General features: G+C 49.5%; 1 protein-coding gene across 2 annotated transcripts in view; it reads left to right on the forward strand.

Moving 5' to 3' along the window:
- The window catches only part of DCHS1 (dachsous cadherin-related 1), an 84,402-nt gene extending 69,280 nt beyond the window's left edge, over positions 1–15,122 (forward strand). Inside the window, exons 14-21 of one of the 2 annotated variants that reach the window (XM_027864494.1) lie at positions 292–1,182; positions 1,435–1,548; positions 1,954–2,165; positions 2,368–2,522; positions 2,804–2,934; positions 3,071–3,354; positions 10,365–10,503; positions 10,904–15,122. In XM_027864494.1, the coding sequence (XP_027720295.1) occupies positions 292–1,182; positions 1,435–1,548; positions 1,954–2,165; positions 2,368–2,522; positions 2,804–2,934; positions 3,071–3,354; positions 10,365–10,503; positions 10,904–13,530 (4,553 nt within the window). In that variant the 3' untranslated portion in view covers positions 13,531–15,122. The remainder of the gene's footprint in view (positions 1–291; positions 1,183–1,434; positions 1,549–1,953; positions 2,166–2,367; positions 2,523–2,803; positions 2,935–3,070; positions 3,355–10,364; positions 10,504–10,903) is intronic. The other variant, XM_027864495.1, reaches the window with a different exon arrangement.
- Positions 15,123–15,319: the final 197 nt, after the last annotated feature.

Consider the following 15,319-nt stretch of genomic DNA (forward strand, 5'->3'; position numbering starts at 1 on the left):
ACCACGTTACTCCTCTCCATTTCTACAGAATACCTTCCAGTCCCCACATAGGATCCCTTCCCACCTCCCCATCCTCACAAGTCCCCCCTACTCCAAACTAACTATGTTCCACTCTTTATCTTTTCCACCCCTGGCTTCCTCCTCTATCTTCTATTCTCTTATCTCTACCTCTCTTTTTCTGTCATCTGTGTTATTGTCTCTATCTGGCCATTTATCTTTATTTCTCTGGCTGTGGTTGTCTTGAACTCTCTCTTTTTCTGTCCCTATGTCTCTGTATGTGGATTGGTCTAGCAGATGGTGACCCATCAGGAGCCTTCATCCTAGATGCAGTATTGGGAACACTGGGCACGGCACGATCCCTAGACCGGGAGACAGAACCATCATTCCAGCTATTGGTAGCAGCCAGGGATGGAGGCCAGCCTGCATTGAGTGCCACAATGCTAGTGACTGTGATGGTGCTAGATGCCAATGATCATGCACCCACCTTCACAGCCCCATCCTATGCAGTAGAGGTGCCTGAGGATGCACCCATAGGGACACTGTTGCTACAGCTAGAGGCTCGTGATCCTGATGCTGGTGCCAATGGACGTGTGGCCTACTATTTGGGTGAAGGTGCAGCTGGTGCCTTCTTGCTAGAGCCTGCCTCAGGACAACTGCGCACAGCTGTTCCACTGGACCGTGAGCGGCAGGCTCGCTATGGCTTTGTGGTGCATGCTGTGGATGGAGCCGCAGCTGGGCCACTCAGTGCCAGTGTGTCTGTCACCATTACTGTACGTGATGTTAATGATCATGCACCTGCCTTCCCAGCCAGCCCCCTAAGGCTCCGGTTGCGCGCCACACGCACAGCCCTGGGCCAGGGTTCCTCTGGTCCTCATATATTAGCCACATTGAGGGCTGAGGACCGTGATGCTGGTGCCAATGCCTCAATCTTGTACCGACTGGCAGGGCCTTCTCCTCCTGGGGCTTCTGTGGACTCATACACTGGTGAGATCCGCTTGGCACGTCCACCAGCTGCCCTGGGCCCCCGTGACCGTGTACTCTTCATTGTGGCCACTGACCTGGGACGCCCAGCTCGTTCTGCCACTGGTGTGGTTATTGTGGGCTTACAAGGGGAAACTGAACGTGGCCCTCGATTTCCCCGGCCCAGCAGTGAGGCTGTTATTCCTGAGGATGCCCCACCAGGTGCGGAGAGGGGCCATGGAATGGAGATGGGAATGGGGGCCATTAAACACCCCCAGGGTATACATGCATGTGTTTGGGTACCATGGGGACAGAATTTGTTCTATACCCTCCCCTACTCCCCAACACACTCAACTAACTTCTTGACTGAATCTAGCTTATGATGCTTCGTTCTCTGATCCCTCAATACTTCTCCCCTTGGATCTGATCCTGACCCTTGAGCTCCACCCATGAGCCCTTCCCCCCTCTTCCTAGGGACCCTCATTGTGTCCCCCCAGGCCACCCATGCTGGGGGCTCCACAGGCGTGATCACCTACAGCATCCTCAGTGGCAATGAACATGATCTTTTCTCCATTGAACCCAGCACAGGTAGGGTCTACAAGCAGACTGGGGTAGAATGACTTACCTAAAGGGTTGGGTATCTATGTCTCTCTGAGATCTAATGGATTGTCCTAAGGTCAGGGAGAAACTATCTGAGGTCAAAATGGGTCTAAGTCTAAGATGTGGTAAGCAGGAAGGGGTCTCTGCTATCTGAAAGCTTCACACTCTATTGAAATTCTCTCATTGCGGTTAAGGATCTTTGAGGTGCGAGGTGGGACTGTCTCTTCAAATTCTTAATGTCTCTCTGAGGTCTGTGGGTTGTATCCCAACAGGAGTGTGTAGTGGTAGAGATGGGGGGGCAGGTTTCCTCTTTGAGGGTGTAAGGGTTATCATTATCTTGATAATGAATGTTGGGAGGCCACCCTGAGATCTGAAGTTCTCATGATCCACCAGGGGCACTCTCAGTGAAAGTAGCAGGTGGACTGGACTTTGAGACAAGCCCAAGACTGCGGCTGGTTCTGCAAGCAGAAAGTGGTGGTTCCTTTGGCTTCACAGTGCTGACACTAAGCCTACAAGATGCTAATGACAATGCTCCAAGATTTCTGAAGCCACACTATGCTGCCTTTGTACCTGAGTCCCGACCTTTGTCTGGGCCTCTCCTGAAGGTGGGGGGCAGGGTTGGGGAGGAGGGAAGGGCTTTAGATGAATGAAAGTGGAGGGAAAGAAGGAGGGCCCCTCATCCCTGTCCCCCACAGACCCGGAATGGAGGTGGACCCTGAACTGTTAGACTTTCCATATCAGACTCACAGGCTGGGGACAGGGCCTAAGATGAGATCATGCCCCATTCTGTCCTCCTGCCATCCCTAGGTCGAGGCTGATGACCTGGACCAGGGCCCAGGGGGACAAGTCACTTATAGCCTGGCTCCATCCCAGGGCACTAGGGGGCTGTTCCACATAGACCCAGCTATGGGTACTATTACCACCACAGCCATCCTGGACCGAGAGATCTGGGCAGAGACTCGGTGAGGATTCAGTTCCCTTCCCCGATCCACGGGCCCTCTATTCCTCCTTCCCCTTGCCCAGTCACTTGCCCAAAACCACCACCCCACCACTGTGTCCTCCTGATGTTACATGTCCCTCATTATCCCTCTGGAATCCTTCCTTCCCGAGTTTCCCCCTATCCCAGTGTCTTTTCAGTGTCCTCATGTTTCCTAAAAGTCCAACTACCCTAAGAGCCCTCACCTTTTCCGATACCCCAATACTATGATTCTTGACCTGGTGCTCCCTGATCCTGTGCCCCCAGCCTGGTGGTGATGGCCACAGATAGAGGTTCCCCACCCCTTGTGGGCTCAGCCACACTGACTGTGCTGGTCATTGATGCAAATGACAATCGGCCAACCATCCCCCAGCCCTGGGAGATTCAAGTACCAGAAGGTAAGTATGACCTGCAGCCTGGGGGTAGCATCCTTATTTGTGGAGTGTGGGTGTCCTGTGTGGTCCATGTCCTTTGTCTGTGGTAGCATCCATATGGGTATCCACACCTATGTCCCATGTCTCATGTATGCTGTAGATGCACTTCTAGGCTCAGAGATCGCTCGGGTAACGGGGAATGATGTGGACTCGGGACCTGCCCTGTGGTATGTGCTGAACCCGCCTGGGAACCAGGGCCCCTTCAGTGTGGGACGCTATGGAGGCCGCATCTCACTCACAGAGCCCCTTGACTTTGAGCACATGGACTGTTATCATCTGCACCTGCTAGCCCGTGATGGGCAGCATGAGGGCAGTGCCAACCTCACAGTACAGGTAGAGGATGTCAACGACAATGCACCCACCTTCTCTCAAAGCCTCTATCAGGTATGTCTGCACCCACCCCTCCTCCACAGCCTAGGATACCTAGGGTTTTCCCCTCACACCCTCTGCTCCTCTATAGCCTATCCTAGGTTTCTCCTGAGCCTCTCCTCTGCCCCAGAATCCCTCAAACAAACACCTCAGGGTAATGGTCCCTTGTGGTCTCATTGCCACCAACTCCTACACTGATTCAGTGTATGACTTTGAGCAAGTCTCTTCAACCCATCCTCAGTTTCCTCACCTGTAAAAGTAGAGGGTTAGACTCAATTGCCTCTCAAGTCTCCTAAAATTCTGATGGTCTGTAACACAGTTAGTTGATGTTACAGGTTTACTACCTTTATTTCTAAACTCTTTGGTTCATTTTCTTACCCTAGGAGATTCTATAGCTGAGGTTCCAGGCAAGAAAGGTACTACCTTGGTTGAGCCTTCCCTCTTGTCTGAACTGGGGTTCTCTTTAATCATGGGTTGGGTAATTTGGTTCCTAGGTACAGTGTCTGCCTTACTTAAAACACCACCCTTTTCATGAGCTTCCTGTGCTTATGGGGAAACAAGTTTGGCTTCAACATTTTTGAGCTGCTGTCTCAATGCAGCATTTTTCTTTTGAGCACTTTTTAATAGTTTGTACCAAGCTAATGTCTTAACCGTCTCTTTATATCTGAAGCATGACTATCTAAAATTCCTAGAAATGTAAAGCCTTTCCTCTATCTCATGATCCCATTTCTTCTTCAGCCTCAGTAGCACATTGAAGCTTTTATCTGTGGTTTCTGGCTTTCTTATCTGTAAAATGGGGCTCATAATAGCACCTGCCTCCCAGGGTTGCTGTGAGGATCACATGAAATAACATAAAGCACTTTGCAAACGTTAAATTGCTTGCAAAATGCTAACCAACATTATCAAGTTTCTTCAATGGTCTCTGAACACTTGAGTTTTTCAGCAAAACCTCATCATCTTGCTTTAGTTGTTGATAAGAAAAACGCAGGCTCTATGTGCTACCATTTGTTTCTTGATGCTGGTTTGGGGGCATTGCTCTGAACCAAATGGAAATTCTCCTCTCTAGTGCTTGACATATTTGTGGCTATCTAATCCACACATATAACAGAAGACAGTTTTGCCTCTTTGGTAAGATCTTTTAAAAATTCGATTGTATTGTCCATTCTGAATTTTCTCCTTTTCTCCCCTCCCCCACACTCTGTGGTTGTATCTTGATGCTGATATTCGTTTATCAAATTGTGATCTGAAGATGAGGTCCTTTTTACTTTTTCTAGGTTCTCAGACAGCCTCTATCTTTGGTCCCCATCCTCATTTCCTGATGTTGGTTCTTTGGCATTCAGCCTGTCACAAACCAACCCCACATTCCTCTTTTGGGTACATTCATCCCTCATGTGATTCACCCAAGCTACAGTTGTAACAAAAGATTCACATTTTCTATTTTGCTTATTACTGTACTGGGGATGCCCTTGCATCTGACCATTGTGACCTTTGTTCTCTCGGTCTTTTGCTTTCACAAATAGAATGCTCTTGTCTACTGTTCTACCTTTCCACAAATTCTTTGTCAACTTTGCCATCCAAATTGCATTGTATCAGTGGGACTCCTACTTAGCTTCTTTAGTTCACACAGAAAAGGATGCCCTAGATCATCCTCTTCATCAAGATTGGGACTCCCCACTGGGAATCCCTCTTGGCAATGGCACTTCCTGTTGTACATTTTGCATACTGTGTTCATCACCTTGTTTTTGTATTTTTTGTTTGTTTGTTTTTAGGCAACTGGGGTTAAGTGACTTGCCCAGGGTCACATAGCTAGTAAGTGTCAAGTGTTTGGTCTGAGGCCGGATTTGAACTCAGGTCCTCCTGACTTCAGGGCCGGTGCTCTATCCACTATGCCTCCTAGCTGCCCCTGTGCTCATCACCTTGTAAGAACGGTGGTGATATCCAGTGTCTCTAGAACTGTATGAGTCACGTGCACATCGGGTGGGTATGCCATGCCATTGTGTTCTTGCTACAGTCTAACCACATACATTCATCTGCTCAGATGTTACTGTCCCTTTCTGTACAAGTCTTTTTCATTTAGCATCTACCTGAATCATGAGTTTTGTTGCCTTTTCTCCTTCACACTGAATAGGAAAAGGGCAGGCAGTAATATATGCTCCCGCAGATACTCTTACTGTGTCGTATCAGGCTGCCTGGTTTTCTTGCCTTGTACTAACTCATATGTTTCTCTTTGAAGATTTCTCATCAGTATATCAACATCCTCTTCTCTAAGTCAGAGAACTGCCAAGTCTGCAGTGAATCCATCACAAGTATGATCCATACTTCCCATACTTACTGTCTCAGTGGTACAAGGTTTTCTATTTTTGAGAAGATGGCCAGTTTGGGCTTGCAAAATTCCTCTTTGAAGCTATACCCATATTCCCACTCATGGTACTTTCCTCTTCTATTGTGGAGATCTAGCCCTTGCCTCACCCATAGGTAAACCATTTCTTTCTGTTACAGGGGAATTAGCTGTGGCCCTTCTCATAAGTGAATTGTCTCTTCCTGACAGTTAAAAACTCTCTTCATTCTCTTTGCTCTTAGATCCCCTTTTCTCACCAGAGCTTTTATCCTCCTGACCAGTTCCTTCCCACAAGGGGAAGAAGGCATCCAGAAATAAGTTCCTGGGTACTGTCTTCTGTTATTGGTGTAGTTACTATTCTTGTATGATACAAGAGATCAAGTAATTCACAGGATATCAGCTGAGGGAGTTCTCCAACTCTGACCTTTGCTATGAATTCCTATACAACTTCCCAATACTTTTAACTTTCTTTTCAACATTCTTAAAACAGGACACCCCTATGATTTTCCAGTTCAAAACATCACAATATATTAAAAGTCTTAATCTCCATTTAAAAAATGGTAATAATACATGTTATATTTAGCAAACCAGTATTAAGTTAATCATTAAAGATATAATCTGAACAGTAATAAATAATGAAATGAAATGACAGAAAGAAGGAAGGAAGGAAAGAAACATCAAGCATTTATTAAATGCTTACTATGTACCAGCACTGTGCTAAGGTCTAGGAATACAAATACAAGCAAAAAGATAGACAGTCTCTGCCCTCGAGGAGCTTATATTCTAATAGGGAAAGACTTCAGCAGCACTGTCAAATACTTTGCATTTATGATTACAATATAATGGTTGTAATTTACAATTAAAATGAGAAAAAATTGCCTACGAGAAACAAAAAATATTCAAAAATCCCAGATGTAAACTTCCATATCAGGCTTAGGCAGAAAGTTGAATTTATCAGTCACCCTTCAGCCTGCTACTTGACTCCTTACCATATTCATTGTCATCACAAATTCTAGGGTATTTCAGAGGAGTTTTTGAATACTCATGCATTAATTACCAAATGGCAACATGTCTTATAATTAACAAATGGAAAGACCATCCCATTTTATTAAATATTATTTTCTTGATGGAGAAATCTCCTTTCCCATAAGTGGTTACCCATATTTTTCTATTTCACAACTCCCAATCTCTTAGGATTAAATAAACAGTAAAGTTACTGTCTATCCAGCCTATTAACAGTGTAATCAAGTATAACACAAAGACATAGTTACTTAGTTTTAGTTGTGAGAAAGATCATAACCAGGGTCACCTCAAACCATCAATGTAACTGCAGATGACTTCTCATTGCTTCTGAAAACACAATCTTATCATTCCATTCACTTTGGATACCAGTTAAGTTTCTTCTCATAAAGAGGCCCTTTAGGGGAGATAGCCATTAACTTGAAGAGTAGTGAGCAGAGCATTCTAGAAGTGGGAGACTAATGGGGTACATGGGCCAAAAACAACTGCACACCGACTTGTTGAAGGAACTGGTGATGTTTAGCCTTGAAAAGAGAAGACTTAGTGGGAGACATGAAAGCTGTCTTTATTTAGCTATCATGTGAAAGAATGAGAAAACTTGTTCTGCTGGAACAAGTTCCAGTAGAGATTTCTGCCAGGCTTCAAGGGGCAGAACTTGGAACAATAAGTGGAAGGTGCAGCAAAGCAGATTTCAGTGGAAAGTGAGGAAAAACTTCCCAGCCATTAGACCTATCCCAAAGTGGAAATGAGCTGCCTCAAGAGGTCGCATAGGCACCGCTCAGCATGGTGGCACACACCTGTAACCCCTGCTACTGATGAGGCTCAGGCTGGTGGATCTCTTGTGCTTGGGAATTCTTCTGCAGTAGGTTAAGCCAGTGGGTGTCCACACTAAGTCCAGCATCAATATAATGAACAAGAGCAGCGAGGTGGAGAGGTAAACTGACACAGGTTTGAAATGGAGTAGATCAGATCTCCTGTTCCGATCGGTAATGTGATCAGCTTGTGAGAGGCCACTGCACTTCCAGTCTGGGCAAGATAGGGAGACACTGTCTTTAAAAAGTAGGTTGCCCATCACTGGAGGTCTTCAGGCAAAGGCTGCGTGACTGTTTGTCAAGGATATTGTGAAGGCAATTCCTAATCAGGTATGATTTGAGCTAGATGGCTACTGAACAAAGTCCCTTCGAGCCCTGAGTCTGATTCTGGGAGCCACAGAGGCAAAAGATACCTTTAGGAGCAAGTGGCCTGACTAGGAGAAAGGGGTTCAGAGCGGAGGAGTTATTTTGGCAAGAGTATATTCTGTGGTGTAGATGGTGTAGTTTGGGGATAGGGCGAGTTGGCAATGAAGCTGAGGAACAACTAGAGTCAACAGCAGGGCCCTTGGCCCAGTTACAGACCTCACATATGCATAAATTAGTGTCCAAAATCATACTCAGCACATGGCCACCAGGAATCAGTATAGGACATCAAGGCATGAAGGGGCTTAAAAAAGTCCTAAGAGGCCCATTGGCAGAATATCCTGGCAGTGTTTGTGGCACTTCTGTTTTTCTTTGTAGGGCTTTGTCGGGCTTTGTTAGCCTTTGACAGGGTAGTCAGCTGAGGAGTGGCCAGCCAGCCTGAAGCACAAAGGTCTCCTTCTCAGTGATGTCGTTCTTCAGGGAAACTGAGGCCAGGCCTCTTCCAGCTATCTAGGTTTGAAAGCTGCAAAGTTGGCAGCAAGGGGGTGACAATAGTGGGCTCATCAATTATAACACAGGCAGCAGCCCCAAGGACAAAAGTTGAGGACATCAGGAATGCAAATACCACTAGGTTGGTTCTGGTATGGATATTGTGGACTCCTATAGATCAGTTCACACCAAACAGGATTGTCCAAGCCCTGCAAGAACTAATCATTAAGGCCACCTAATTTCATCTGCTGGAAGATGCTGTTGTCATTTTGTCCCCGCCCTAATCCCTCACATCCATTACTTGGCCATTTCTTTTCACTAGGAGTAATCAGAGGCCTATAAGAACTACCCTTTGGAACTCTGTATAGACACAGCCATTTGGGAGTTAAATAAGAACCTTTCTTTAGGTGGTCAAAGGAAAAGTTCCAAGCCAAAGGCGAAAGTTGTAAGCTACCCATAGAAGACATAATGAAATCTGATGATGATGTGAAGCTAGGAGAGATGACCAGTATATTGGATGACAGAATCAGGATCCAAAATGTCCTTTATAGGCCAGAACAACGGGGGAAATATAAGAACAAGGAATTTAAACAATTTAAAAAAAAGTCCTTCACTTGGATTCATAAAATCAGCTGCAAGAGTTCAGAGTGGAGTGACATGGCTAAGAAATAATTTGCATGGAAAAAAAATCTGGAAACTCATTGTGAGTCAACAGAATATCATGGGACCCACCCCCTAGCCAAACCCTGTTGATTGCCCCTGTTCTGCGCTGTACACAGAATGACTAAACCATGGCAGCGAGGTAGCACCGTGTATACAGTGCTGGGCCTAGAGTCAAGAACACCTGAGTTCAAATGCAACTTCAGACATAGACTAGCTGTGTGACCTTGGGCAAGTCACTTAACCTCTGCCTGCTTCAGTTTCCTTATCTGTAAAATGGAGATAACAGCACCTACCTCCCAGGGTTGTTACGAGGATCAAGTGAAATACTTGCAAAGGGCATAGTGTAGTGCCTGGCACATAGTAAGAACTATATAAATGTGATTTTTTTTTTATATGGGAAAGTGGGAATAATCTAAAACCTGCCCAGCAGACTACCACTTCAGGAAATCACAGCCACAGATCAGGGTCAAAAGCCTAATGGATACAGGAACTTATCACTATCCTCTTGACCTCAGTGGGCAGCATTCGTGAATTCAACTGCCCCAAGAACTGGATATCTAATAATTAACTGGCTAAGTAAGCCCCACCTCAAGCCTTCCAAAGAGAAAAGACAGTTAAGGAAACACATGGGTAAACACAGGCACACTTACACTTAGGAAAGCCATAAACAACTAGTTTTCCTCTCACTCAAACAGGTAAGATATAAAAGGTTGCAAAATACCCCATACATGCCATTTTCTCAGACATCCTTGTTTGGGGGCACAGAAGACAGCCCTAAGTCTGAGAGATGGAGGAAGTGGGAAGTTGACAGAGGCCTCAGAACAGCACAGCTGGGCTCAACACAGAAGCACTGACTCACCCCTAGGAGGAAAACCCTTATGGGACAGCTGTACCAGGCAGCCTAGGAGGACAGAATGGAGAGCTTGGGATATGGCAGTGAAGCAGGAGAGGGCTAGGGTGGAAGACAGGGGAGTTGGATCCTCATGGCTCCCTTTTTTGGGCACAAGGTCCACAGAAGTGGTACAGGGATGGGGAATAAGTATGAGCCCTTGATGCTAATGTCCTGGGCAAAACCCGAGAGTCCTTTGGAATCTTAGCAACGACTGTCCCAAAGATGCAGCAATCACCTTCTTTCTTGCACATTGCCTTGTCAAACCTTACCCACGTAGTCAGTCCATTAACAAGTAGGTGGGCTACTCCAGCCCTCTCTCATCCCCATCTAGGGAGCCTCAGCCATGGCTTCCAAGCCCAGGAAAGGTAGGAAGCCAGGGAGAAGCTCAGGGCATGAAGAGGGCCAGGCTGCTCCCATAGTCATGCTCACATCCATCCTCTTCCCCCAGGTGACCTTGCCAGAGCACACAATCCCAGGCAGTGCAATCCTCACCATCTCTGCCACTGACCTTGATTCTGGGGAAAACGGCCGCATCTCCTACCACCTGGTGTCCGCTGCAGAGGGCTTTGACATCGACCCCAGCAATGGTGCCACTGCCCTCCCCACCTCCTTCCCTAGTTCCCTCCTGTCTCCCCCCCTTTCCTCCTTGGACTCTGATTTCTTCTCCAGTTTTCCCCTACCCCATTTTTATTCATTCAGTCATCAAATATTTAATACACAACTATTGTGTGCACTAGGGAAAATACAAAGTTGATTCCTACCCTCATAGAGCTCAGTATAATGGGAGGATGAATAACTATAATATTATGTTTGTGCCCCTACTGGCCTCCAGCTTTCACCCCTCACCCTACTCTCTCCAACCTGTTTCTTCCTCACTCTCCTACATCCCCCCAGCCATGTCCTGACCACTGGCCTCCCTCCACTCCCAATTTGCATTTCCCCCACATGCACTCTTCTTCCCACTAATATCCATGTTCTGTCATTTAGGGACCTTGTTCATGATTCAAGCAGCCTCCCTAAGCCTGGGAGGTTTGAGCACAATGGACATGGTGCTGGAAGCACGAGATCATGGGGTCCCAGGGCGGACAGCACAGGCCACAGTACATATTCAGCTACAAGATGAGAATGACTACACTCCTAGCTTTGTCCAGCCACACTACCACATCACTGTTGCTGAGGACATGCCCCCAGGCTCCACAGTTTTAGTCCTAGAAGCTACAGATGCTGACCAAAGCCAACTCCATGCTACATTGGACTATACTATCATCAGTGGCAACCGTGGTCATGCCTTCCAATTGGAAAGGCACCTGGCAGAAGGTGGATCTGGCCCACAGGCCTTAGGCTGCCTTGTGTTGCTTGAGCCACTGGACTTTGAGAGTGTCACTGAATATAACTTGACTGTGTGTGCAGAGGATAGAGGGAAGCCTCCACGAAGCACAACTGTCCTGGTCGTCATCACTGTGCAAGATGTCAATGACAATCCACCGGTCTTCGCCCAGCCCCATTACCGTGTGGCTGTGCCAGAGGACACCCCTGTGGGCACTGAGCTGTTGCGTGTAGCAGCCTCTGATGCTGATCCTGGACCTCATGGTCTGGTTCACTTCACCATCAGTTCTGGGGACCCTGCACACCTCTTTGAGCTGGATGAAAGCTCAGGTGCCCTCCGGTTGGCACGACAGCTAGACCGAGAAGCCCAGGCACAGCATCAACTGGTGGTTGAGGCAGCTGACCCCAATGGAGCCCACTTTGCACTGGTGCCAGTTATTGTGGAGGTACAAGATGTCAACGAGCATAGGCCTGCCTTTCCTCTACTTACCCTGAGTGCCAGCTTACCCGAGAACCAGCCTCCGGGAACACTGGTCACCACACTCCATGCCCTGGATAAGGACACTGGGGCCTTTGGGCGGCTCTACTACATGCTACTAGAGCCAGGATCAGGGTCAGGATTGGGGGCTACACATTGGGACATGTTTGCATTGAATGGCTCATCAGGTGAACTTCGGGCAAGAGTGCCTTTCGACTATGAGCATACCCGTAGCTTCCGGTTGCTTGTGAGTGCAGCAGATGCAGGGAACCTCTCAGCCTCAGTTACCTTGTCTGTGCTAGTAACTGGTGAAGATGAGTATGATCCTGTCTTCCTAGCACCTTCATTCCACTTTCAAGTGCCTGAGGGTGCCCGTCAGGGCTACAGTCTAGGCCACGTACTGGCCACAGATGAGGATGGAGGTGCTGATGGTGTGATCCTATACTCTCTTTCTGCTCCCTCTCCATATTTTGGGATCAACCAGACCACAGGTGCTCTGTACCTTCGAGTGGACAGCCAGGCACCAGGCACTGGGGCCAGTGAAGCCGGGGGAGGGGGCCGCGCAAGACGGGAGGCACCCCGGGAGTTACAGCTTGAGGTGGTGGCTCGAGGGCCCTTGCCTGGAGCCCGAAGTGCTGCAGTACCTGTGACTGTGGACATAACCCACACAGCTCTAGGCTTAGCACCTGACCTCAACCTGCTGTTAGTGGGTGCTGTGGCAGCCTCGCTGGGTGTGGTGGTGGTACTGGCACTAGCAGCCTTGGTGTTGGGGCTGGTGCGTGCTCGTGCTCACAAGGCGGAGGCAGCCCCAGGGCCCACTCTTCCACCTGCCCCAGTTAGCACCAGCTCCCTGCAAAAACCAGGCCGGGATGCCCCCAGCCCCCCACATTCTGAACACCTTTACCACCAGACACTACCTGGATATGGCGGGCCTAGCACTGGTGGTCCTTACCCCCGTGGTGGCTCCCTGGACCCTTCCCATTCCAGTGGGCGTGGTTCTGCGGAGGCAGCTGAAGATGATGAGATACGGATGATCAATGAGTTCCCCAGAGTGGCCAGCGTTGCTTCTTCATTGGCCGCCCGTGGCCCTGACTCTGGCATCCAACAGGACGCCGATGCTGATGGACTGAGTGATACGTCCTGTGAGCCACCTCCACCTGATGCCTGGTACAAGGGCCGAAAGGCTGGGCTGCTGCTCCCAGGCCCTGGTCCAGGGCTCTATCGAGAAGAGGGTCCACCAGCTGCCAGCACTGCCGGGGCCTTCCTAGGAGGCTGTGGCCTGAGCCCTGCCCCTCCTGGAGACTATGGTTTTCCTGCTGATGGCAAGCCCTGTGTAGCGGGGGCGCTAACAGCCATAGTGGCGGGCGAAGAGGAGCTTCGGGGCAGCTACAACTGGGACTACCTGCTGAGCTGGTGTCCCCAGTTCCAGCCACTGGCCAGTGTCTTCACTGAGATTGCTCGGCTCAAGGACGAGGCACGGCCCTGCCCACCCGCGCCCCGCATTGACCCACCACCCCTCATTACCGCTGTGGCCCACCCTGGGGCCAAGTCTGTACCCCCTAAGCCAGCTAGCTCCTCTTCAGGCCCAGCAGTCCGTGGTCCCTTCCTGCCCACCCACCGCTCCCCCATTAGCCATGAAGGATCCCTGTCCTCAGCTGCCATGTCCCCCAGTTTTTCACCTTCACTGTCACCACTGGCCGCCCGCTCCCCTGTTGTCTCCCCCTTTGGGGTGGCACAAGGACCCTCTGCCTCAGCTCTGAGTGCAGAGCCTGGCCTGGAGGCCCCTGATGAGGCAGAGCTGCATATCTAGACTGGAAAGCTCCCAGGGCCCCCTGCGTAGTCATGAGGACACAGGATGAGCCCACTGGCCTGTCCCCTAGAAGCCTCTCCCCAGTTCCATCTCTTCCCATCCCTAGGTTGGGGCAAGGAATTACTCCAGGGTCCACTGATTCCCCCTGGTGGGGACAATATCTGGCTCCCCAGAGATACCCCCTCCTAGAGAACAAATTCAGTCACCAAACCTGACAGAGGGGCCCTAACAGGCCCAGCCTAGATTCCCCCAGGGCTCGGCATATATATCCCTTGGGGCCCAGGGCCCAACGTATATATACCCTGCCTATTGGACCTAGTGTATACAACTCTTGAGGCCCAGCATATACAAGGCCCAGCTTACATCCCCTGGTCTCCAGGAATCAGTATATGCATATCCCAGGTCCCCAGGGTTCAATCTTTGTTCCCCAGACCTGGGCTTATCATATATATCCCCCAGAGCCCAAAGTTTACACCAACATGTATACTTTCTTGACCATTCCCTTCTCTTAGATCTCTCATCTTCAATCTGAAGACCAATATACACACGAACACACATTCCCCAGATCTTTCAACTCTATGGGATCTGGCACCAGACATCCTTGGCTAGGAGTCCTACCAGTCTTCATCCAATTCCCCTCTTCCCAAATGGTCGGATGCTTCATCTAGCCTCTGACTGGAGTCTTCTCCTACCAGAAAGCAGAAAATCCTGGCCTTCAGCACACCTCCCAAAACTGGACCTGGGTCAACAACCATCCTCATGCCTCTCAGATCTGGCTCAGAAGCAATACTTGTCTTCATATCTCCCTAAACTACCTTAACGTTTCCTTCCTCTGCCTGATTCTGACATGTCCCACAACCAGTACGGTGCTGGTTTCCCTATCTTACAAAAACTCCACTCCCCAGAACTGAGCAGGGCAATATACTTACCAGAATCTGCCTCTTAGGTCCCTCTTTTCTTTGCCCCGGTTCCTACCAACATCTGCACTGTCCCTCCACTCTCCCCTTAAACCGCCCCGGCCCCCCAAGCTGGGGGCTTGCTTCTTTGAGCCCTGATGTTTTCAGGGCTGGTGTTCCTGAACCTAGGAGAGGAAGGAGCAGGCCTGGCTGGGTCTCCAGGGGTCTAAGGTTCTCAGGCAAGTGGAAAGGAGGGTGTTGATGGGAACTCAGATCAGAACTGGGGGAAATAGGATGGGGGGGTCGGGGGAGGGGAGGCGGCCTCTCTAGGTAAGAGATAATCAGAGAGAGCGCATTGTCCTTGGAAGGGTAATCAAGAGTAGGAACTCTGCCCTTGGGATATAGCCGAGGGTTGGGGGTGGATTCCGACCTGAAAGGGGCTTAGAGAAGGAGTTCTGTCCTGGGGGCTCAGAGAGGGGGTACTCTGCAGGGATAAGACAGTGAGATCTCTGCCCTGGAGAGGTGAGGGCTGGGGCTCTGCCCTGGGGGCTCAACTGCTCCCAGAATCCCCTCTCCCAAGGCCCCGGATCCTTATTTATTGGGTGAGGGGGAAGCTCATGCTGCCCTCGTACCCAGACCCAAAGTGCCAAATACTCTCACTCCGGAGCCTTAATAAAGAGACTGTTTGTACCTGGAGCTGCCTCTCTTTGTTTGGGGGTGTTGTGCCTGTTGGTGAGTGTGCGTGAGTGCGGAGCGGCTGTACGCGCGGGGCGGGGCGGGAGTGGGGGGGGGTTGTTGTGTGCTCCTGTTTATGGGGACCAGCCCAGGCACGGGGTTTGCGCGTGTCTGCAAGGGGGCGGGGTTCCCCTTGTCCCTCCCTCACCCCGCCCATC

Source organism: Vombatus ursinus, unplaced genomic scaffold (assembly GCF_900497805.2).
Source record: "Vombatus ursinus unplaced genomic scaffold, bare-nosed wombat genome assembly UNPS02014775.1, whole genome shotgun sequence".
NCBI lineage: Eukaryota > Metazoa > Chordata > Mammalia > Diprotodontia > Vombatidae > Vombatus > Vombatus ursinus.